Source organism: Ctenopharyngodon idella, chromosome 10, assembly GCF_019924925.1.
Source record: "Ctenopharyngodon idella isolate HZGC_01 chromosome 10, HZGC01, whole genome shotgun sequence".
NCBI lineage: Eukaryota > Metazoa > Chordata > Actinopteri > Cypriniformes > Xenocyprididae > Ctenopharyngodon > Ctenopharyngodon idella.
Window position 1 is genome coordinate 34,247,473 of NC_067229.1, and position 22,660 is coordinate 34,270,132.

General features: G+C 38.6%; 1 protein-coding gene and 1 long non-coding RNA gene across 4 annotated transcripts; both read left to right on the forward strand.

Annotated features, from left to right (window-relative positions):
* The first annotated feature begins 2,498 nt into the window (after positions 1-2,498).
* On the forward strand, positions 2,499-6,827 carry si:dkey-175g6.2 (GRB10-interacting GYF protein 2). Its single transcript, XM_051911336.1, has 2 exons — positions 2,499-2,700; positions 3,669-6,827. The coding sequence occupies exon 2, from the start codon at positions 3,702-3,704 to the stop codon at positions 5,466-5,468; it is 1,767 nt and encodes a 588-aa protein (XP_051767296.1). The 5' UTR covers positions 2,499-2,700; positions 3,669-3,701; the 3' UTR covers positions 5,469-6,827.
* Positions 6,828-10,916: 4,089 nt separating this feature from the next.
* On the forward strand, positions 10,917-18,856 carry LOC127521906 (uncharacterized). 3 transcript variants are annotated; one of them, XR_007932483.1, is made up of 4 exons: positions 10,917-15,659; positions 15,999-16,066; positions 16,333-16,575; positions 18,379-18,856. It is a non-coding gene; the product is annotated as an uncharacterized LOC127521906 (long non-coding RNA). The 3 variants fall into 3 exon arrangements; XR_007932482.1 differs by having other exon boundaries at positions 10,917-11,700; positions 12,004-12,064; positions 15,539-16,575; XR_007932481.1 differs by having other exon boundaries at positions 10,917-16,575.
* The last annotated feature ends 3,804 nt before the right edge of the window (positions 18,857-22,660 follow it).

Genomic DNA, 22,660 nt, shown 5'->3' on the forward strand with positions numbered 1-22,660 from the left:
AAACGAACAGATCATTGCTACCCGCAAGTTAGTACAGTGGCAATGGTCAAAGAGCGCGTGCTGACACACAATGAACTGTCTCGATGGGGACGGTTCTTCATTGTCAATATTTACGTGTAATATTAGCCCACATTATTCGGTTTGACTCGTCATCCTCAAGTGATTAAATGTATCATGGGGCTCACGGACTGAGGCACCTTTCAGTCAGACATTTTCGACAAACCCGAGCCTATAGCCTCAAGAGAGCAGTCGCTTACGAGAATTTGCCATCAAAACAGATGCGATGCTCGTGTGTGGGCGCAAGGCTTGGGCTACACACCATTAAGCTCGAGCCGCAGCTGAGTAAAATGTGAAATGGGAGAATTAATCGATCCCAGGACGATGCTTTTTTTCAGTCTCGTGGGAGTAGAATTCTTTTATTCATGAGCGTGTTATGTCACTTCCATTAGGCGGTGGACATTTTTGAGTGTTTCTGAACATACATTTTCATAATTGCAGCCAATATGTCTACAGAACCCTCAAAATCTTGACGAATCTTTTCCTTGTGCAGGTGTGAACAATAATTCCTTTCATCCCATATACCCAAGAAAAACTTCAAAAGCGCTTTTATCCACTATTTTGGCCATTTCTCTTTCATTTACCTCAGTTTTTAACATGTAATGTATTCATTCTCTTCTTGAGTGGGCATTTTGGGTCCTACATGAAGTGCATGGGCAGTTAGGAGGAGGTGAGTCAGCGCGGGGGATGGAGAGCGCTGGTTAAGGGTCGCAACTGCGCTAATGCTGAGTGGCAGTCGATAATGCCAAGCCGTATCAAAATCTGACCCTTGGCCCTTGGAGCTCTTAAATTATTCGCCACCAAGGTAGAAAAGGACACGCATTCACACTCATAGCCATTCGCGCTGTTCTTTCAACCCCTTTGTTGGATGCCGCATTTTTCTTTAAAGAATAAAAGGTCATTTTCCCTGTCAACTTAAATAACATAAGTTATTTCTTGGCACTGTATAGCTGTTGAAAAATATTTATAGCATCAGGTCGTGCTCGTATACCTCTCTGGAGCGTAAAATGCACCATTTGTTTTATTTTTAAGTGCCACCCTTAAAATTATAGTGGTTCTGCAGTGATTCTTTGCATCATTTTAGTTTTCGCAAAGTTGACTGTATGGTTCTTGGTTTGGTTGGTTCTTTGGAAATTTAAAGTGTTCTTTTTTATGCTTCATTATAGATTCTATAGATCAGTGTATTAGTTAATGGGTTCTTTAAAGCACCAGTACATAAAAAGGTACTTACAATTTTAATAAGGTTCTGCATTGACACCATGGCTTTTGGTTCTAATTTGAACCCTTTTTTCAGCAACCTGATTAAGTTGGTTACTTGAAAATAACAGTAGGCTAATAAAAATAAAAAGCAAACATACACAATAAAATAAAAAGCAAACATACACAATAATAGGGTTAGGAAGGGTCTTAACGTTTTATGGCAATTCAAGAACATGAGTCTATTGGATGCAACCTTTGAAAATATTGAAATAAGGTTCCCACTCTATAATGAGACAGCTTTGATGCTGCCATTTCGAGTGTGGCTCGTGGGACTTCAATATCCGCACTGCAACTAATCCAATTACACGAATCATAAACTGTGATTGGCGGGATTGCTGTTGGCTCCAATGCCACGCGAGCTTTTTCCAATTAGGCCTATTCCTAAAACCTACAGTATTCATGTAAAGGTTCTAAACCACGTCATATGAAATTCTTATCTCGAAAAGCATAATTGCAAGAGAGAGAACGTCAAAGTGTAGGTTGCACTCTTTAAGAAACGTCTTGACTGTTTCTGGATTGTCTGTAGGTCAAGGTAGTAAGTGAGGCTTACCTGTACATTAAAAAAATACATGTTAATGTGAAAACATGAGAATGACGTTAGAGACAGATGGATGAAAGTCAGGGGCGGCAGGAGACAAAGAGCGGAAAATTGAACGAGCTCGGGAAATTGAGCGGAAGTAGAGCAGTGAAGCTGAACCGCCTGCGTCACGGTGGGTGCAGCCGTTCAGTGTCTCTCCAGCTCTGATTAAGGACACTCACAAACAATCAACAGGCCAAAAGGGTCTGCTAAGTAACTGACAGTGTCAATTTATAGCCTACTGGATACATGGTATACCCTTTAATTCATTCTATGTATTGCAAATAAACAGATATTAAAACTTAGATATATAATGTTCAAAACAGCAAATCGTCAGTGTTCAATCAACTCCTACAATTAGATTTAGTTTCTGTATGAGTTAATTTAGCAGTGCTGCTTTCACTGTGTACCACAGTGCTCCGTTTTAATGGAGAGACTGTTTCATTCATGCAATCTCTGTTCATTCATCAGAGCATCGTAGCGTACCCTCTGAGTTCAAACGAGACACGAAATTCTTATCAATGGAGAGTCTGACGTCAACAGCGGCGTTATGACACGTGGATCACGTGTCCAGACGCGTCTATACAAATGGGAGTTGCGCTGTCCGTGGTCCTGAAAAAAAAACCACGCTCCGCATTCATCTCTCAACAGTGCAAGACAGACCGAAGAGTGTTTCAAATAATTGTTTTGGGAAGCAAACTTACTTTAACTCAAGTTTTAAATGAACTCAAGGATAGCGGTTGTTTCCAAACCTCATCCAAGAAGCACAAGGTTTTGAGTTCCAGCTAATTTGTTCGGGAAATCAGGTGAGTTCGTTCACTGACATTCCTACATTCACTCGATAAATAGTTGATAATTCCCTCTAAAAAACAAAGAGAGGCTGTAAAGGACTAGAAATAAGTTTTCCGCTGATATTTACCTTGAGATTGCATGCTGTTGAATCTCAGTCATTCAAAGATATACATGTCGACCGATCAACAAGCGTTTCATTCATAAATTTCTAAACGCCTTTTTTTTTGTTGTTGCAAGAATACACGATCCGTATCTGTATCTTTTCGACAATGTAAACTTGATATGTCTATGATTTTCTTTGTTAAACAATAAAAATATTCTGTGATTGTGTGGGTAAAATCTTACGACTAGTTCGCTCAGAGTTCATTCTTTGAAAATCGAAAGAAAAAAAACGGGAGTAGCTATTCGTCATATTCAATCATATTGTGTTTATGTGGAGGAATAAAAAGAAAATAATTATTGCTTAGATTGACCGACATAGTAGCCTAGGTTTTTCTCTTGCACCTTACATTTTAATTTGGTAAAGAGAGCACAGGTAAATTTATAATGTTTCATTCATACGATTCTCTTGCATGTCAAGAAAGACAGTTTCCACTGACAGTGTAGTTTTCATTTAGTCATTAACCAAATGCAGGCTTGTTGTGGTGTTTCGCTAATCCGAATCAAAAAGTGATCGGTGAAGAGGCATCCAGGGAATCGTCTCGATCTTGCCTTTATACGTAGTTTCTGTGTGGACTTAATAAAAGCGTCAAATTTAATTTAAAAAACGCGAATGTATTTTGTTGGCCACGTACTGCTGTAAAACAAGTGCACGATTTAATATCTGATTATACTAATTTAGGCAGATTTCCGCGCACGCACGTTGTGCTGCTATAGCGACTAAATGTTATAATATAAGCGCCACAAAAGGTAGTCTTGTTAATGCTCAGAAAAAGAAAAAAAACAGAGATTAATGACCATTTTTTCTTTTTATCTTTGTAAGGTGCTCCCCTCTCCCCCATCCTGTCCTCTCTGCATGGTCATGTTCTGCTGTTGCTACCCCTCCAGCACCTCAGCTCTCCTGTTAGTCCTTTTCAGCCTCACCCCCCTGCTGGCCCTGGCTGCCCCTGCACTTCAGCAGAGATCTTCAGTCAGCAGCAGCATCAATGAGGCTCTCCACTTGGCAAAAGAGGACCCGGGGGCAGCAGAAGGAGCTTCTTGGACACATAGGAAAGTGGACAGTCTGCTCCAAAAACCCTTGGGACAGGAACATATCTCAAATATGGACTCTGCCAGTGCTCTAGCTTCAGTTCTGCTTGAGGCTCTCGACCACCCAGTTAGAGAGAAGATGACCCAGGGGGATTCTGAAGAAGGACTCGCAATGGAGGCAATGAGGATTCAGGGAGACCTTGAGCAGGACACAGAGAAATCATTAGAGGCAGTACAGCCAGGTGAGGAAAACAGGGGACAAGAAAAGCCAAAGGATGAAAGTGAGATTGAGAAGGAGGACGAGGTGAATGCAGCTAAAGATGGGCAACTGGAGAGTCAGTCTAATATGGCCACCCCCCTCCAGCGCAAAGCCAGGGGCTATTTCCAAAACATTGACCTCGGACTGCAAGACAATGAGATCCTCCCACCTCTAAAAGGTTACAAAGCCTATAACCAGCAGTTGGCCCAGGCGACCAAGAAGCTTAAGTGGCAGGAAGAGCGAACGAGAAACCCATCCCAGCTCGACAGAAACTTCATGGATGATTTCGATTTTGTGGAAGAAGAGGAGGAAGAGATTCTGACCCGCAAGGAAGAGGAGGCACAGGCGCGAGCAGAGCAGGAGGAGGTGAGTCGGCAGGAGGCGGAGGCGCAGGAGGCACGTGAGGAGGAGCAGAGATTGGCTGACATTGCCTCTGACATGCTTCTGGAGTACATGGGCAGAAAGCAGAAAGCATCCTCCTACATGAGAGACATGAAGGCGGCGGCTCTTCTGAACAATGTGGCCGAGGACAAGCGCTCGAACGAGGTGGAGGATAGCGATGATGATGATGAAATGGATCCCCAGACCATCGACAAGCTGATCGAAATCTCCAGCAAGCTGCACTTGCCTGCTGATGATGTGGTTGAAATAATCAGTGATGTTCAGGAAAAGAAGAAAAAGAGGAAGGATTTACCCCCGAGCAACACCCCTCGTTTCCGCCCTCTAGTTCCTCTCAAAGCCAAGCCAAGGCCTCAGGCGTATCAATATCCTAAGTCACCCAAGAAATCCTCTTATACAGTCGATCCATATAAGAAATGGTACAAGGAGAAAAACAAAGGCAAGCTCAGCAAGCAGGACTACTGGTTTAAGCCGCAGAAGCAGTTTCTGGCCTATCCCTCATTCCCCTATTATCAGAAGCCATATCGAGCTTATTACCCAGTCTTCTTCCCACCCCCCAAGCCGCGGTTCTATACAAATCCTGCTCTGTCATTTGACTACAACTTTGGGGGCTCCATGGGGTACGGTCTGAAGCCTCCAAACCGTAGGTATAGAGACAAGCCAAAGGCGAGAGACTGGAAATGGGCACAAGCCCCACAACGCTCCCAGAGCCCCTACCCACAACCTGGCACTGTCATATCTAATTACATTCTACCCCATCCCCGAACTTACCAGGCTCTCCCCATGCCCAAACCACGTTCTCCTCCAAGTGGGAGAGTACCTTCTTACATCTACCCACCAGACTATGTATACGATGAGCCAGAGTCTCCGCAGGAAAGTGATGAAGAACTGGAGAACTTCATTGAGAAGATTTATTACAACCGTAGGTTATTTTAGTCAGTCGCGAGATCAGGATATTCTCAAGCGATGAAACAAGCGATGAAAGAGTGAGGAGAAAAAGCTGAAAGGGAATTTGAGCGACAGGGCTGCGAAAAGACAGTTAGGTGTTTCTTCTCCACTCTTGTGTTTTGATACATTCCAAATCAGGAACGGAAGAGATGGTGCTGCTATATCAGAACCTCTCTGCGTGCACTCATTTGGTTTCTCTCGCAGTTTACATTTTAATTTGGTGAGAGAATACACAGGTGAATTTGTAAGGTTTCATTCAGGTATGTTTTTGATTCTCTTGCATGTGAAAAAAAGAAAAAAAAATACAAAAGAGAAAACAAAAGAAAACAAAAACATGCAGACAAAAGTCAAATGAAAACATTTTCGGTGCCAAATGCAAGAGACCCATGTTTATACAAAGATTTATTTTCTTTAGGAAACACTTGATTAATTGAAAAGCAAAGCTTGTGGTTGAGTTCTTGACACTGCAGGGCACAGTAATAATTGCTATGGCACTAATTAAATGAACAAGTAACTGTCAAATTATTACAGGCTTTTCCTGAAGGTCTGTTGGATTGTTTTGATCAATGTTCCTATTGCCTTAATACTGATCACTGTTTTAGCTCATCCATGTGCATGCAGGTCTTGCACCTCTAACAAAAAAAAAAAAAAAAAAAAAAAACAGAAAAGAAAAAAAATCTTTCATGCAGGCTGTAAACAATGCTTGAAACGAAATCTTCCATTTTACTGACAGAAATGCAAAAGGGTAAATATCTTTGCTAGGTCGGTGCCCTGTCAATCTACTTGGTGGAATACCTGTACACATGTGATTTAATGTAAACTTCACATCTTGCCAAAATTTCAAACAAATTTTAAAAATGCCCCTGTTACTATGGGTTACCTCCAATGTTTAACCACTGAGTACAGGATCTTTGTATTGAGAGCCAACAGAACGCTGTATAGTATAATGTTTGTTCCTAAAAATAAGTTTTAAAATGTCTGAAGTTTGTGAGGAATACTCTGAGGGTGAACAGTTTGCACGTCTATCTGTATTTGCATCTTTAAAAAAAAACAAAAAAAATCTGCCAAATTTGGGGAAAAGTTCCTTGATCAAACTGTGATTATTTTAAAAATTAATAATAAAAAAAAGAAAACAAAGAAAGACAACTCTAATTACTATAGCAAGTGTTTTCATCAGTGAACTGTCTTGTGAAAGGAATTTGTTGTTGTCAACTTTCAGATTGTAAGTTGTACAGTGTCAAATAAACAAATGTGTGTGCAATGTGTAAATAACAGCATGTTGATTACTAGTTTTGCTATATGACGAAAATAAAAGCAATTATTTTATTAAAGTCAGTTTTTTTTTAACAAATGTCTTATTGGAACGTCTTTGATCAGATCCTGAGCAGAAATTAATTAATTTCTGTACCACAGAGGGTGCTCACTAGGACAACATATGCCGTTTCTTATCTCACCTGTAGCAGAAATTGCATTTGACGTCACAGAGAGTTTGAACCAGCATGCCCAGTACTTCTTTGCATTTTATCTGTATTTTCCACAAGCATTTTCTCATGCTGTATTACAACAGAACACTGAAAACACAAACTGATTTTACCATAGAGACACATTTTATTCTCCAGTTACTCACATACCTGTATGTGCCTGAGAAGATCTCTAATGAGATGGATAGATATGCAGCTCTATGATTCTTAAAAGCCCTTACGAGTCACGACTGCATTACTCATGGCGCCCTGTTCCGCAACAAACATGTTCATCTGAACAAGTTTTGATTATTAAGATAAAATATATAGAACATATTTACCAAACATAAGAGCAAAACACGTATAGAATTACGTGAAAGAAGATGTGAGTGCATCTGAATGCATGCCTCTTTAACTAGCAAAAAACAAATCCGTGTTTTCAACCTCCTGAGAATGATGCTGTTCAATGAGACGCTGCTAGATGAAAGTCATTCGCTAATAAAAAGAACTTAGAATAATAAAAGGAGAGTAATGTGAAGGGAATAGACATGGAGACACACTGAGACCAAATGAAAGAGAGGGGTGGGGAGAGAGAAAGCTGCAGTGATTAATGAGTCACATGATTGACGGGTGAGTCATCTACTGCCATGCACCACTGCAGAACCTCGAGCACTTATACCCTCTCCCTCTCTTCCCCACACACACACACACACACACACAGAGGCACAAACACCAACCCACTCCCCCACACCCTGACTTTGGACACAATGCAGAACTCAATTATGCTCAAAAAACACCTGCATTAAGCAATATGCAAACACACCTATTGCCAGGAGGCCTTGCTCTCTAATTCAAACTACACTTGCATTTGGTTAAGACACCACTAAGACCTTACGCCGGCCAATAATAGCGGGATTTAACCCCAAACAGACGTTCATTATCGTACTGATGCACTCTAAATGTCTGTGGCTTTCGCTCTGGCTGCCCTTAGTGGTCAATCCCACAGCAAATTAACCATTGCGACGGTAGACGACTGCTTGAAAATTTTCCATTAGTGACCAGAGTGCAGCGGCTATGGGGGACAGTCATTTATGAGCCTCTGATGTGTTTCTCTCATTTCTTTCTTTCAGCTTTTGTGTCGAAAACGCAAAGGGCCGTGAATGAGCATAAGTGCGGAGAAGTCTCACGGCGCTGCTGTCGGAGGCTGGTGAGTCATGGCCACTTACGTTCTGCCTCAACCTCCATTTTGAAACAGTTTCATTGAAATATGCAAAGAGTCTGTTAAGTTACGCCAGTAATTACTGTAAATGGACGCCTGACTGTTCAAAACCTTCACACACAAAATGTTCCGAGTCATTAATGTACACTGCGGCCCCATGTTCTCCATCTGTTGCTCATGCTCGTGATCACACGCATGCAAAAATCAGGCATAAACACAGCCTGATGCACTGATGACAGTGGCGCCAGTACTTCAGAGGTAAAAAGTGCCTGATAATGACTGTGACTCAGACAGCAGCTCTAATGATGCATTCTGCCAAGCCGACCGACCAACACAGCACGGGGAAAAACACTTTCGGATGAAACTTTCTCCGTGACACACACGCTTTAAGGTGCTTCAAAGTGCCTTGAAGCTCTCTGCTGCCTTTGTAGATAGACAACCCCCATTTATGCCCTTCCTGGATTTCAGTGATTAGCCATAATTGAACAGAATCATTTAAATCTCGGAGAGGTTGTTAAAAAAAATGATAAAATAAAAAATTCCTCTTCCCCCCGATCCTTTTCTGTATGCCAAACCTTTATGCATGATGATAATTACCATGTAATTACCATTCAATTATACCCTCTGCTCTCGCCGTAAGAGCTGTCAGTGTGTCCGTTAAGAGCTGATTGCCAATGTCTGCCGTTGTGTCTCACGGGATGTTTTTGCATTTACGCCAGTTTCTGGCATCAAACAGCATTCGTCGATTTCAGATGTAGCTGTTCTGTCACGTTGTAATGTATGGCGGCGGATATGTGGGCATACAGCTTTAATATGTCACATACTAGAGGTTTCATATTAAAGACTGTGTGAAATGATTTTCTTTCGGAATCAATTCAAAATGTTCCATTTCACCCGCCGGGGGGAGAATGCTCTTTGACAGCACTGGCAGGGGCGCACAGGCGTCGAGCTCTCGGCTCCCAGCATGCACCAGCAGTCATGTTTCCATTAAAGAGCTTTGAATTCTCTGACAGTAAAACAAGAGGAATGCCATAACTATCAAGTGTAGGCGCTTATAACGTCTGATTAATGTGGCTAGCTATCTTTTCTGAAGTGTATTGATGTGTAAATAGAAGTACAGAAACTGTGTATTATGACACTATCTGGGTTTCCATCCAAGCGTGAAGTGAATATTTTCAAAGTTCAAACAAAAAAACAAATGCGAATTAGGTGCGTTTCCATCAAGTTCTTCGAGCAGATGATGGTGGAATTGGTAACCTAGTAACCAACAGTAAATAAAACACCATCAGCGGAATCAGCCGATTAGTCACGTGGGTTTAATGTTCGCTAAGTCATAATTTATTCGGCAAATGCGTTTCCATCTCCCATTAACTCTCTTTTGCACAAGTCAAAAACCAACCCAAGCAAGTGTAAAACCTTTTTTTGTGAATTAAAGGATTTTCCCCCCCAAAATTTGGCATTTCTGATGCAATACTTCAAAATGCGCATAAAAACAGGTTGATGGCTTATGTTAAACATAGCTTATGTTTGCTCCACACAAGCTAATAGTACCCTGATTCTAGCTGAAAAGTGTTGATCACGATCGGCTCTGCAGAAACACCTGCAGAAGGTTAACAGTGAGTGGAAAAACAACATCAACATTTCATTCATCTGCCAGTTGGGTTGGTGCCGCATTTAAAAAAGAAATGGGGGAGGTGAAGAGGGTTGAGGAGCTGATAAAGTCAGAGAGAATGGAGGGAGCGAGTGAAACTGAGAGAATAAAGGTGAAGGTCTGAGTGACTCACCCTCTATAAGTACTTATCCAGCAGCTCTGTAAAGTGGTGGACCACCTTCAGAGTAACAAGCTCATTGCCTGCCTCCTCTAGCACTGAACGCTCTCATATATAGGGGTGTTTCTTCAACTGTGGGCACTTTTTTGTCCCAGGGGTTAAAAGTAATAGATTTCAATGTTTTCTTTTTCTCATATGAATGTTTTTTTTTTTTATACCATTCCGGCATCATGGTCTTGATGGAAATAAATGTTGTGATGTTATTTCCATCAAGAGGTGCATTAATCTTTGGTCAAGAACTTGTATTGACAATGCAAGAGGTGAGCACTCTGTAAAGTCTACTCCTGCACATCCCAAAGAGTTTCAATGAATTTAAGGTCTGGACTCAAAGGTGCCAATTCATTTGTGAAAATGATTGTTCATGCTCTCTGATCCATTCTTTCACAATTTTAACCCTGGTGAATCTTGACATTGTCATTCTGGAATATGGCCATGATGTGTCTTCCTACATGGTTGTATAAGAAATGAAAACATACAAACTCTATCAATTAGGGTTAGAAGAACTGTTGCCAAACATATATCAGAACAAAATGGCTTCTTTAAGCAAAAATCAGTATATATTGTGACCTCCTGGACTTCTTCCAGTTTCTCATAGAAGAAAATCTGAGAAACTTCTTATCAGATTTTGAAGGTTTTCTTGGCCCTCCAGTCCGTTTCCATTTAATTTATGTTTAAGAGAGCCAGGTTCCTGCTATTGCTCAAGTGTAAGGGGAGGTCACTAAAAACTTGCCACTTTAAAGTCTTTTTTTTTCTGATTTTTTTCTGTTTTTTAATACTGCATACAAATTTCCTGTATTTTCTGGTTATATATGAGAAATAATTATATATGGCCATTATACCATTGCTTAAACAACATCTAATGGTGACCTAAGACTTTTGCACACCAGTACTGTATGTATATATATATATATATATATATATATATATATATATATATATATATATATATATATATATATATATATACACACACACACGTGATTACTAAATTATGTGAAAATTATGACAATATTATTTAACTGAACTTATTTAGGATTTAGCTATTAAATAAAATGTCATAAAATGCCATTTCGACCAAAATGTTATTAAACACAATACATAATATATATGATGTGATGGAAATGACTGCAGAACAAATGACAATTCTTTTGTAAGTTATGCATATTCACTGTCTGACATTGTTAGGAGACAAATGAAATGAGAGCGTTAAAGTGTGCTTTAAGAGAGTCTGTTTTCTAAAAGCCCACAGGGACAGCACTTGAACACACACTCATAGATATTGCTCCACATGCACTCACACTCACTCTTTGGTACTATATTAGGTCCACACTGTGTGTGCAAACAGCCCTCTTGTCTCTAGGGCGTAATCCATTTGATGTTTACATCAAGTGCTATTGTGGCAGATGGGGTAAAATGTCCCTCAGGGGTGTTTATCCTCAGCTGGGGAGTCCAGACTGCTGACTGAGTGAGGCAGACAAGGCCTGACACCTGAGCTCCACTGCTGTCACTCTTTACAGCAAATCTGCTTGTGAGCCATTGAGATTCATCAAATATTGAATGGCCACAGTTTCCGTTTCGTGAGCAGAAAGGGTTAGAGAGAGAAAGAGAGAGAGAACTAGAGAGCAGATACAACAAAAAGAGGTTGTCCTACGGAAACGGGAGGTCAGTGAGATGGCGGGGATGGTTAATGACGACCAAGCGGCCCAAGTGGGGTAAGTGAGCTCTCCATGAATACAACACTTAATTGCTGATGTTTTGGCTAGTGTCAGAGTGAGTTAAAAGGTCTCGGCTGGGGATACTCAAGCCTCTGAGTGTAATTCAAAGACAGATGGATTAATTGATAACCTCCCAGTGAGGGGTAAACAGCAGGAATTGGCACTGTGTAAAGAGAAGCACAGCCATGTGTCAAGGATTCTATTCAAATGTAAAAAAAAAAAAAAAAAAAACCCTAAACAAAAAGAAACATATACGTGTGCCTTTAATCTCTACACTCAGTCTTTCTTACACAAATACAGAACGAGTTCGAGTGATCACAGCAACAAGGAACAAAACTCTTCACTGGATCAACAGGAGCAGGTCAGAGTTGTTCTTTATCAATGGACCGATCAGTACAGAGATTAATAATGATGACACTAAGGGATTTTCATGTAACACAGTTAGGGGAGAGCGGGGCACAACCTAACGCTTTTCGACTTTCTCAGTTTGTGTAAATCTACTTAGGGTTCAGAGAATTTCTTTTGTTCCACATTAATTTCACACAGGTTTGATACAAATATGTGGCTTTGTTTCATTGATACAGTGTATACTTTTTTCTTTATTTACCCCGAAAGAAGGGAAATGAAATCTGACGAGATGCCCCATTGGTGGGGCACATTGTAACATGACCATATGACAGCTTAAAATGTTATCTGATTTAATGAAAAAAATATACATGACAAACTAAAATATTTTGTCATTAAAAGACAATTATTATTTTTTTCATATAAAATGATAGCATTTTTTTTTAGAAATTCAAATTTAAATAATTTTGTAATTTGACAATGAACACTGCAAAACACAGCTATACAGCACTGGTCAAAACAATACACCCACACAGATGAAGAAACATATGCAGACATTCAGAAAAACACACAGCTGAACAAAACACTCTCCTCCCTCCACTCACAGCTCTCACAGAACACGGGATAAATAGACAAGCCAGTACAAATTTCTTGAAATAATATTTTTTAAATGTTCAGGTTCTTCAGTCTTTATTCAGCTTTTTTCCCATGGTTTCTCAACAGATATTCATAAAAGTTAATTATGGCAATTATATCGTAACTGTATAGAATAGCATAGTTCTAATAACGGTGTTACAACAAACCCTATCTGCGCAACTGGAATTTAAACCTGGTTAGTATCTTCTGCTAGTTAGTGAAGCATTAAAGAACTAGCTAAACTGCTAAATAACAGATTGGAGATTAAAACAATATCAGATTTGTCTAATTTTAAACAAACCAAAAATATAGATGAAAAAATAACTCAAGAAATTTAGTTTTGCTATTGTTAATTAAATGTTCAGCAATGTCTCCCAAAGATTTCTGAATTTTTGTGCATTGTTTTCTCTATATATTGTCGATATGGTACCTAGAAGATTCATTATGCTAGCATATTTGGAAGTATTTAAACCATGTGTGTTACAACTAACCCTGAGTTAGGTTGTGCCCCGCGCTCCCCTAATATTAGTCGTCAAACCATCCTAGGTGTATATGATTTTCTTCTTTCGGCCGAACACAAACAGAATTATATTTAATAAAATCTTGGCTCTTCCCAGCTTTGTAATGGCATTTGTCAATTCTCACCTAAGCTTACGCTACGCCTAAGTCCTATATCCTACATCAGGTCAGAAGTCACTCTTTCACTGGAACTCGACTCTCTCATGAACATGCGTATAGCCATTGCAGGAAGCCAGTGATTGTAGTTTATGAAGTTTTAAATATGGATTTTTTTTTTTTTACAAAACCCATTGCTTTGTTTCAGAAGGCATTTATTAACCCATTTGGAGTTGTATGGATTACATTTAAGATAGATGGATGCACTTTTTGGAGCGTCAAAAACTCGGGCACTATTCAATTCCATTACAAATCTGGGAAGAGCCAGGATATTGTTTTAAAAATGTTTTCTTTTTTTTCTTTTTTTTTTTTTTTAAATATAACTGATTGTGTGAAGAAAGTCATATACACCTAGGATGGCTTGAGGGTGAGTAAATTTTCATTTATGGGTGAACTATTCCTTAAAGATTAACAACACATTATTGTCTATAAAGATTTGACATTGTTGCTTATTACATGACGTTCTAGAATTCTTGATTCTGATTATTTAGAAGGAGCAGATCACACAGAATGCATTCTTGCATTTAAAAATGTGAAATGCAGCGCAGTGAAATAGAAAAGAATTCAAGGTCTGAAGACGTGTTTTAAACTTTAATGTTAACGTTGAACTTTTATTTATTTATTTTAACTTCGCAGTGTGCATGTTTACATAAAACAATTAAACATGAGACAGCGCAGTGAAATGGTAGAGAACACAAGATTTCAAGACGCGTTTTAAAAGTTGAACTTCTTTTATTTTTCATGTAGGGGAGACCGAGTGTGAACCGGGTAACACTTTTTGTTTCAGAATCTTTAGCTCACTGATTTTTTTAGAGTGCTCAAACTTATACAAAGTACCTTTTTTTTTTTTTATTACAAAAGGCACCAATTTAAACATCTGCAAGAATATCACAGCACTTTTGAGTTGATGTCAAATACAACCTTTGTTACAACCTGCCCCACACATGTTGGTGTAAGTTGTAACAATTGGCAAACATTGGCAGGCACCCTTCTATCTGTCTTTGCTTTTCATTTTCTAGTAATTCACTAAAGTTATTAAAAAGAAAATGTTCTTAGTTGTATGTAAGGGGATGGTTGTAACACTTTTTAATGATGTTACAACCCACCCCACCAGTCAGCCAGTGTTTAGCAAACCAAATTAGCATAATGGTTTTAAATTAGCAGGTTAAAAATGCATCACATTTTACCCGAGAATCTACAATAAAATGTAATATAAGTTAAAAGCAAAAGTTTATGTACTAAACAAAATCTGGTTTTGGCCAAAAAAAAAATTACATTCTTACCACAAAATCATTTTTTTTCTTTATAAAAACCTGCATGTGCCTATTTCCAGCTTTGACAGTCATTATGGGATCTGGGAGGAAGTGGGTAAACACTGAAATGATCATAGGACCTGTCCTAGCTTATTCCTGATTGGTGGAATCGGTGGTGTTACAACTCTCTCCATGTTACAACCATACCTGGGCTGTGTTCAGCCCCGACAAAATGTTGCAAAACGTTTTTTAAACGGAAATGGTGGTGCGTTGAACACCCTGTTCTGATGATGCAAGAGTTGCAACTATGGCAGCTGAGAAGGCCATTCTTTGTCTTCTTTTTGAAGAATTGATATGCTATATTTTTACTATAAAACTCTTACGACAAACATGTCTTCTAATATCTTCAATTGTTGTGTATACCGAGCTGCAGCGGACACATTTGTAAACGAATTTACTTGGACCCATTGTGCGAGCTGTCTCTTTAATACCGCATGATTTATATACATGTTGCTGCTGATTGGGCTGACATTTTTGACACACCCACCAAATAAGAAAAAACGTATCTCAAACCCCATTGCACACTGTTTTCAGGAAACATGTCGTTCAACTCGGAAACCGTAGCAAAACGTTGAACTTGAACTAGGTCTCCCCTATTCATTTTAACTTGGCGTCTTAAAACGCGAGACGCTGTGCACATTTACATAAGAAAAATAAAAAAATAAAGAAAATAAAATCTAAAAAATTTTAAAGCAGCGCAAAACGCTACTTTGCTGGGCGCATGTTTACATAAAACAATGAAAAAGCAACGCAAAACGCCTTAAAACGAAGGCTACACAAATGCAAAAAACTTATTCTGTGTGAACTGTCCCTAAACTATGCTAATCCTTCTCTTCTATTCTATTTCATTATGTGCTGCTTGACAGACCCTTTCATGCGAGGAAGGGAGCTGTTGTATTAGTGAGAGTGTTACACAGGAGAAATCTGAATCCGGTCAGACCCCAAACATTACACAGGCCTTGGCAGCGACTCCTGTACACACACAGAGTATGTCTAAACCAGTCACTGTTACCCAGCTGATAAATGCTTACACTGATAATACAGCTAAGGAACATTTAAAAATGCTGAACAGTTTGTCCTTGTGCAAATATTCAGCCTTGTAATGCAAATGATATTTACTCAGGTGGATAATGGGAAACAATGGCCAGTACACAGGCCAAATTTACTTTTGGCTATTTTGGGCTGTTTGTTTTGTAAAAACAAACCTTTACAGAAACAACATTATGTAGACTATAGAGTGAAATATGACTAAGTGCTCACAGATTTTGTTAGCATAGGTGAAGTAGCCTATGTTAAGTAAGTTAATGAGTGTGCACTTCACTATAGAAGTCGCCCTTGAACTCTGTTGGTACTGCTTGAAATCTCAACCCACGGAAGACCTCAACATACATCAGGTACAGTGACAAGCTCATGTTTTTAATATGTGTAATATAAAATATAGGGCATGCTATAAATAGTTTAATGATGTAGTTTGTCTGCCTTTTTGACACTAGATTGGGGTTGGATTTCATTTGACCCGGCATGCATTCAGTGTCTTGTTGCAACCATCTCAACTGGTTGTAAATTATGTAGCTGAGTTAGCTTTGCAAAATATGATGTGTCATTCCCGTGTCTGTCCACTAGATAGAGCAGGAGAAGTTCAGTAACTGTTTCGTTTCAGCTGCAGGTGGACAGTGAGGATCTAACACTGCCCTCCAGTGGTGAGCGCTTGAATTACCAGCGAGACCCTAGGCCTCATTTTGGAGTAGCCCACTCCTCTCGCTCTGTATCGTTTCCCCTGTGGGACAGTGATAGGCCGAGAGAGATGAAGAGGGGGGAGGAGAAGGAGGAGACCGTGGATTCTGTCAGCTGTTGTCCTCACTGCCATCTTGGGCTGCCACGTGATACACTGCGCTGGCACGAGGTAAGTAGACACACAGTTGTGTTTAAAATGGAATACTAGGGTGCTTACTGCATATACATTGTATACCGCAGACTATAAATAATACTAAATAAATAAATAAATGAACAAATTTTATGTATATGGAAGCCCATTTCTGCAACATAAGAAAAAAAAAAATCATGCTTTGGTAAAATTAATGCTTTGGCAAATTAATTGTCATAATCATTATGACGTAGTAAGTCATATTTATGAGATGAAAAGTGAAAATTCTGACTTAAATATTCATAATTATGGCATGAAAAGTATATATACTCACCATCCACTTTATTAGGTACATTAGGTGCTCTATTGGATTGAGATCTGGTAACTATGGAGGCCATTTGAGTATTTGAACTCATTGTCATGTTCAAGAAACCAGTTTGAGATTATCTGAGCCTCGTGATGACACATTATCCTGCTGGAAATAGCCATCACGAAGATGGTCATCAGCAATAGAGGGTATGCACTGACGTCAATTTCCCTCCGGAACACACCCCCTCAGCCAGACTGAGTGGCAAAAGAGCCTGCTGCATGACTGAATTTAATAGGGGAAACTGAAAACGCAAGTAAAACAAACGATTAAACTAAAGATCGGGCTCAATAGTGTTCCTGCTACAACTTACCAAAGTTCCAGTAATCCATGGATATTGACATGCAGCCAGGAATCATGTTCCCAGACGCTTTATATAAATACAAGGTAGGTCTAAATCCGGGTGATCACTTATATCAATGTTATATATATCATCCAGTCCTAAAACTTGTATAGTTTTTGTCAATGTTTATTTAAAAACACCAAATTATGCAGAATATAAGATGGTAAATATTTAATTGATGAGTTGTCAATACAATATATAACAATACAATATATAGGATATGATTTTACCCCAAAATTCAACATATTGACAAAATGATAACTGCAAATCCACGTTTCGCTTCCTGGAGTCCAGTTGTCCCAGGCAGGGAGTGATTTTTCTATATAGGAATCCTATCAAAAACTCAAAATTCGTATTTTTGCGTTGTTTATGGTTGCTCAAATCGTTAAAATCGAGAACCCAGAAGATGTTTATATCGCTTACATAACTTATACCGTTTTTTATAACTTATTTCATTTTTTAACTTTAAAAGTAATCGCCTTTTATAGCGTTTTGCGTCTGCTGATACTGAAATGAATATGTATACCTGCTTAACTTTTGTTTTTGACTTGGTTAAATATTCACATTCTTCATGCTATCGTCTTGACTATTGTTGCATCGAAAACTTAGGCAGCTGACTTGTTGCCTCACTGCCCTATAGGCAATGACTTGTAAGGCAGCGTTTGCGCGCGAAGGTACCTCACAAAACTGATTTCGGACAGACTTCTGAGGCAGTGTAACAGATTAATGATCTGATGAAGGTAGCTCAGGAGACAAGAAGGGAAGCTAACATTGGATTCAGACATGCCTTGATTCCTTCATACCTTGGAAATGCATACTCCGAAGTAGGTTCTATGTGATTGGCTGATTAGATATTCGCATTAACGAGCAGTTGAACAGGTGTACCCAATAAAGTGGCTGGTGAGTGTATATATTATAACCAGAAACACTTTTTGTACTTTTGAGTTTTTGAGTTTGCTTCATCAAGTTATTTTTCATTTAGTTTTTTTTTATGATATGCATCGATTATTGGACACAACACAAATAATAGGGTGATCTGTAAAATAAATGTTCAGTATTGAACATATCAATATATCAGTACATTTTACCGACTTTGCTTGCACTGTTGTTTGATTTCTGTCTTTTTGTGTAGGTAAAGTGTCTGATGTTTGATGGACAAAGAAACAGTTCGTCTTAATAAATCTTCAATAACCATCCCTCTGTCTGTTGACGGCTACCTGAAATAAGCTATAAAATTGTTGATATTTTTGTTCAATCCTCTTTTACCTAAATCCTGTTTCTTATTCATAACTTTTAGTATATTTTTTACTAATATATAGTAAACAATTTAAGGACTGGACTGTGTGAAATAATAGAATTTCATTTCAATAATACAGCATTACTGTTCTTTGAGGTCAAAAACAGCGGTCAACTGCTTCACTGCTGCAAGCTTGAAATTATGCTAATGAACTATGTGCAATGTTGTCAAATAGTATTTACTAAGGATGAATCAGGAATGTCAGAAAATGTAATGACTTGCCCAAAGTTTGCTAGTAATATAAAAAATAATATCGTTACAAATACATTGTTAAAAAATATATGCACTGTATACATTAAAATTGTCAACAATGTTGAGAGTCTATTTTTTTGACATTCCATGGATCTAATAATGTTTATGTCGAAATAATGTTTATGGCTGAGTGAATGCATTCATGTTTTTAACATGACTGTGGTATAAAGCAAGGCGTGGCCGAGAATCGCGGGCGCGATTGCTAATGAGAAACAGATATCAGTGCCACATGCGTGTCCCAGGGGATATAAAGGAATGAGGACATTTCATTCTAACGAACTACTCGCAAGTGCTGAAATACTACTAATACAGGTCAGTTTATTTGACGAATTAAAATGGTGAGGTAACGCAGCACTGTTTCACTTGGTCTAACGTTACACTATCATACTAAACTGCATTTAAGTTTGTTGAAAGTTGTATTGTTATTCTGTGTATTAGTTTGTTGGCTGTATGAGACTAACAGTAACCTAGATCAACATTAGAATATCATACTGATGATATTTCAACATTTCATTGTGTTGAGCTATATAACATTGATTAGTCTTATGTAGCCTACATTTGCTTACCTTGTCTAATAACGTGCAAGAGCGGCGTCGACCTCTGTCAAGTCAAAGTTGTCGCAAAGCTCTCACCATCTCGGAAACAATCTCGATATTGATTCTCGTTTTATTTCTCCTTTTGTCCCAAAGTTTGCTTGCCATGGTCCATAATGTTTGAACGAAACAACAACAGCGTGTCGCTAGACTGCAGCTGTCCGCATCTGTTGCCATGGTTACTGTGCAGTACAAGGAAACCAGGGATAACGCAGATATTACGTCACTGAAAGGCGACAAGTGACAAGGGAGGGACGGGCATTATTTAAAATTGTGAATTTCTCTGAATTTACAAATTCTTGGAAACATATAGGATAATGTAAGTACACAGCTGAACGAACTATATAACACTGCAAGTGGTTTTTGGATATTTAAATATAAAAATCTTACATATTGTGCCTTTAAGAATAAGTGTGATTTCATAAAGGTTCCTAAGTGTCAAGACTAGGCCTCAGCTCCTAAATTATTTAAGAGTGCTGGAGAGGTATCCTAACCTAGTTAGGAGTAACAAGATGGCAGCAGAGAGGAAGAGAGACCACACACTTTTTAACGAAAATATAATGTATTGGAGTTAAATGATGACAGGGAGTTCATAAAACGATAAAAGCTTGATTGTTAAGGTATTCTTTTTGTAACTGACCTAGTAAGAAATTGAATAACTTCTCACACTCTACAAGTCAATACTCTAACTGCAAAAATGAAAGTAATAATTACATTTTTTTGTGACTAAAAATGCAGCAGCGTACCGGTGATGACTTGGGCCCATCAGTTTACAGTAAGCAGGGTCTTAAATAGCACTACTGTGGCACTGACCACATCAAACATACAGTAGTGGTCAAAAGTGATGTGCGAAAGTTGTCATGTTTCATTGTGTTATCACTAATAAAACAATTGACTCCAAGCACAACTACGCAATATGCTTACAAAAACTTTAACACATTTTTAATAATATTTGAATAAAGGGTGAATATGTAAATCTTCCTATTTTGGCCACTACTGTATGGCAGTTCATTGACTTTCCAACTGATCTTCAAACCATATGGCAAAAGCAAGCCACTTTTATGAAGATTTCAAGCTTCTCTGGAGCTGTTGGAGCCGTTGATGATGGAACTCATGTTTGCATCATCGCTCTAACTGTAAATGAGGGGAGACGTATATCAATAGAAAAAGATTCTACAGCATCAATACTAATTTGTGATAATTTTGCACAATGCAAAGAAATTTTTATAAATAAATTTAAATATTAAAGTTTCGTGCTGCCATTGGTATTCCCCAGTATTCCCTCACATTCTATTGAATTAATAGGAAATAATTTGATTTTAATGAGAAAAAAATTACCTAACAAGTCAGCGCTCTTTTATCTGAAGTCTCCCTGTACATTCTTACAACACAAACATCCTAAACATTTAAATGGTTATTTGTTTAATGTCGGGAATTTCATTTACATAGATCAGTGTTCATTTTTCAAGCTCAAACTTCATGTTGCAGGTGTTATCTGAGGCAGCCAAAACCTGGGTGACTCAAAATTGCCTCAAGCTAAGAATTCACACATGGAGAGAATTGTCTAGCAACATTCTGAAGCCAGAGGTGTCCATATACCACTGGCTTATGAGGCAAGACAGGAGAGCCAAAATAAATTTAATTCAAAAGAGGACACAACTCCATTTTGCATAAAACAGGCATACAATGTATTATGTTACTAATATGAGCATTTTAAAACCAAGAAAAATCAATTGATTTGGAAAGCCATATACAAACAGCAGTTGGACAAAATAATGTGAACACCTGGGAAATAGGCAATATTTCTTTATTAAGGTGTTTACCAAAATGTGCCTTTAATACAGCTTTAAACCTTATTAGAATAGATTAATACAACTTTTAAATAGTCTCCAGTTGAATGTCATCTATCAGAACTTCTGCCAGTTGCTTGAGAGATACTGAAGAAGGGAAATCTGCTTCTCGCACTTCTCTACAAAACTGCCCAAAGTAGTTCAATAATATTCAGGTGTCAGGTGATTAAGCTGACCAGGACAGATGATGAAGTTCATCTTGGTGCTGCTGTCTAGGTTTTATGATCATATAGCACCATCTATATGTAAAGAGCTTTGAGTGCCAAATTATTATTATCTTTTTCACATTTTAGCAGTGGTGTCTGTTGATGTTGGCAGTTCACATTCTTGTTTCTCCGAAAAACAATTACAGCCAGTTATTCTACTTTGAAATTAACATTCAGTGATGGTATATCTGTTTTTGTTTTGATCTGTGTGATCCCGCCCACTGCCAATTTACCCAATAGTATTTACAGGGTTTACAGAGGATGGTCCAAAAAAGAAAATATCCAGTTAACGGGAATTCTGTGGATGAAAATGTCTTGTTGATGTCAGAGGAGAATGGCCAGACTGGAAGGAGCTGATAGAAAGGCAACAGTAACTCTAATAACCACTCCTTACAACCGAGGTCTGCAGAAGAGCATCTGTGAACGCACAACACATCGAACCTTGAAGCAGATGGGGTACAGCAGCAGAAGACCACGCCGGGTGCCTCTCCTGTCAGCTAAGAACAGGAAATGAGCTACAACTCGCACGGGCTCAACAAAATTGGACAATAGAAGATTGCCTGGTCTGATGAGTCTCGATTTCTGCTGCAACATTCAGATAGTAGGGTCAGAATTTGGCATAAACAACATAAACCATCGATCCATCCTGCCTTGTATCCTATCCCTATCCCCACGCTAACCCTACCCATAACTTATCCCTAAAATCAGAGGGAATGATAGGTGAATAACACTGAAGCCTCTAACCCTTGTTGTAAGCCAAAACTTTACATAAACTGTAAACTTGTCCCTCAAATCTGATTGGTTGATAGATAGATAGATAGATAGTCAAAGTGAATAATATCTATAGGTACGTTTAGGTGCAAGTTAAACATGAAAATGAAGAGCATAGGAAGTTCTCAACAAGTACCATCAAATTATTTGATACTGAGCTCTAAAGGTACAGCAGCCCCTATAGCGAGTGTGCATCAGTAAGGTCTCACTGCACGCACCGATAGGTTAGGTTATCACATGGAATAGGATACAAAGGATTCCAAAATCAAGGAAATCACATGAAATTTGTGTGTGAAACATTTTAAGATAACTGAAATTGCTTGGGTGCATGTTATTCGAAGTGCTTTAAATAATTACTGACATGCAATCAGTTTGAAGAAAATCACCAAAAATTAGGAGCTTTAAATTGCTTGACTTAACAAATTGACTTTTCCTGGCAATTTAA

Bases quoted from the DNA above. Each gene is read 5' to 3' on its own strand.
- si:dkey-175g6.2 (XM_051911336.1), top strand. From the start codon at position 3,702: ATGGTCATGTTCTGCTGTTGCTACCCCTCCAGCACCTCAGCTCTCCTG.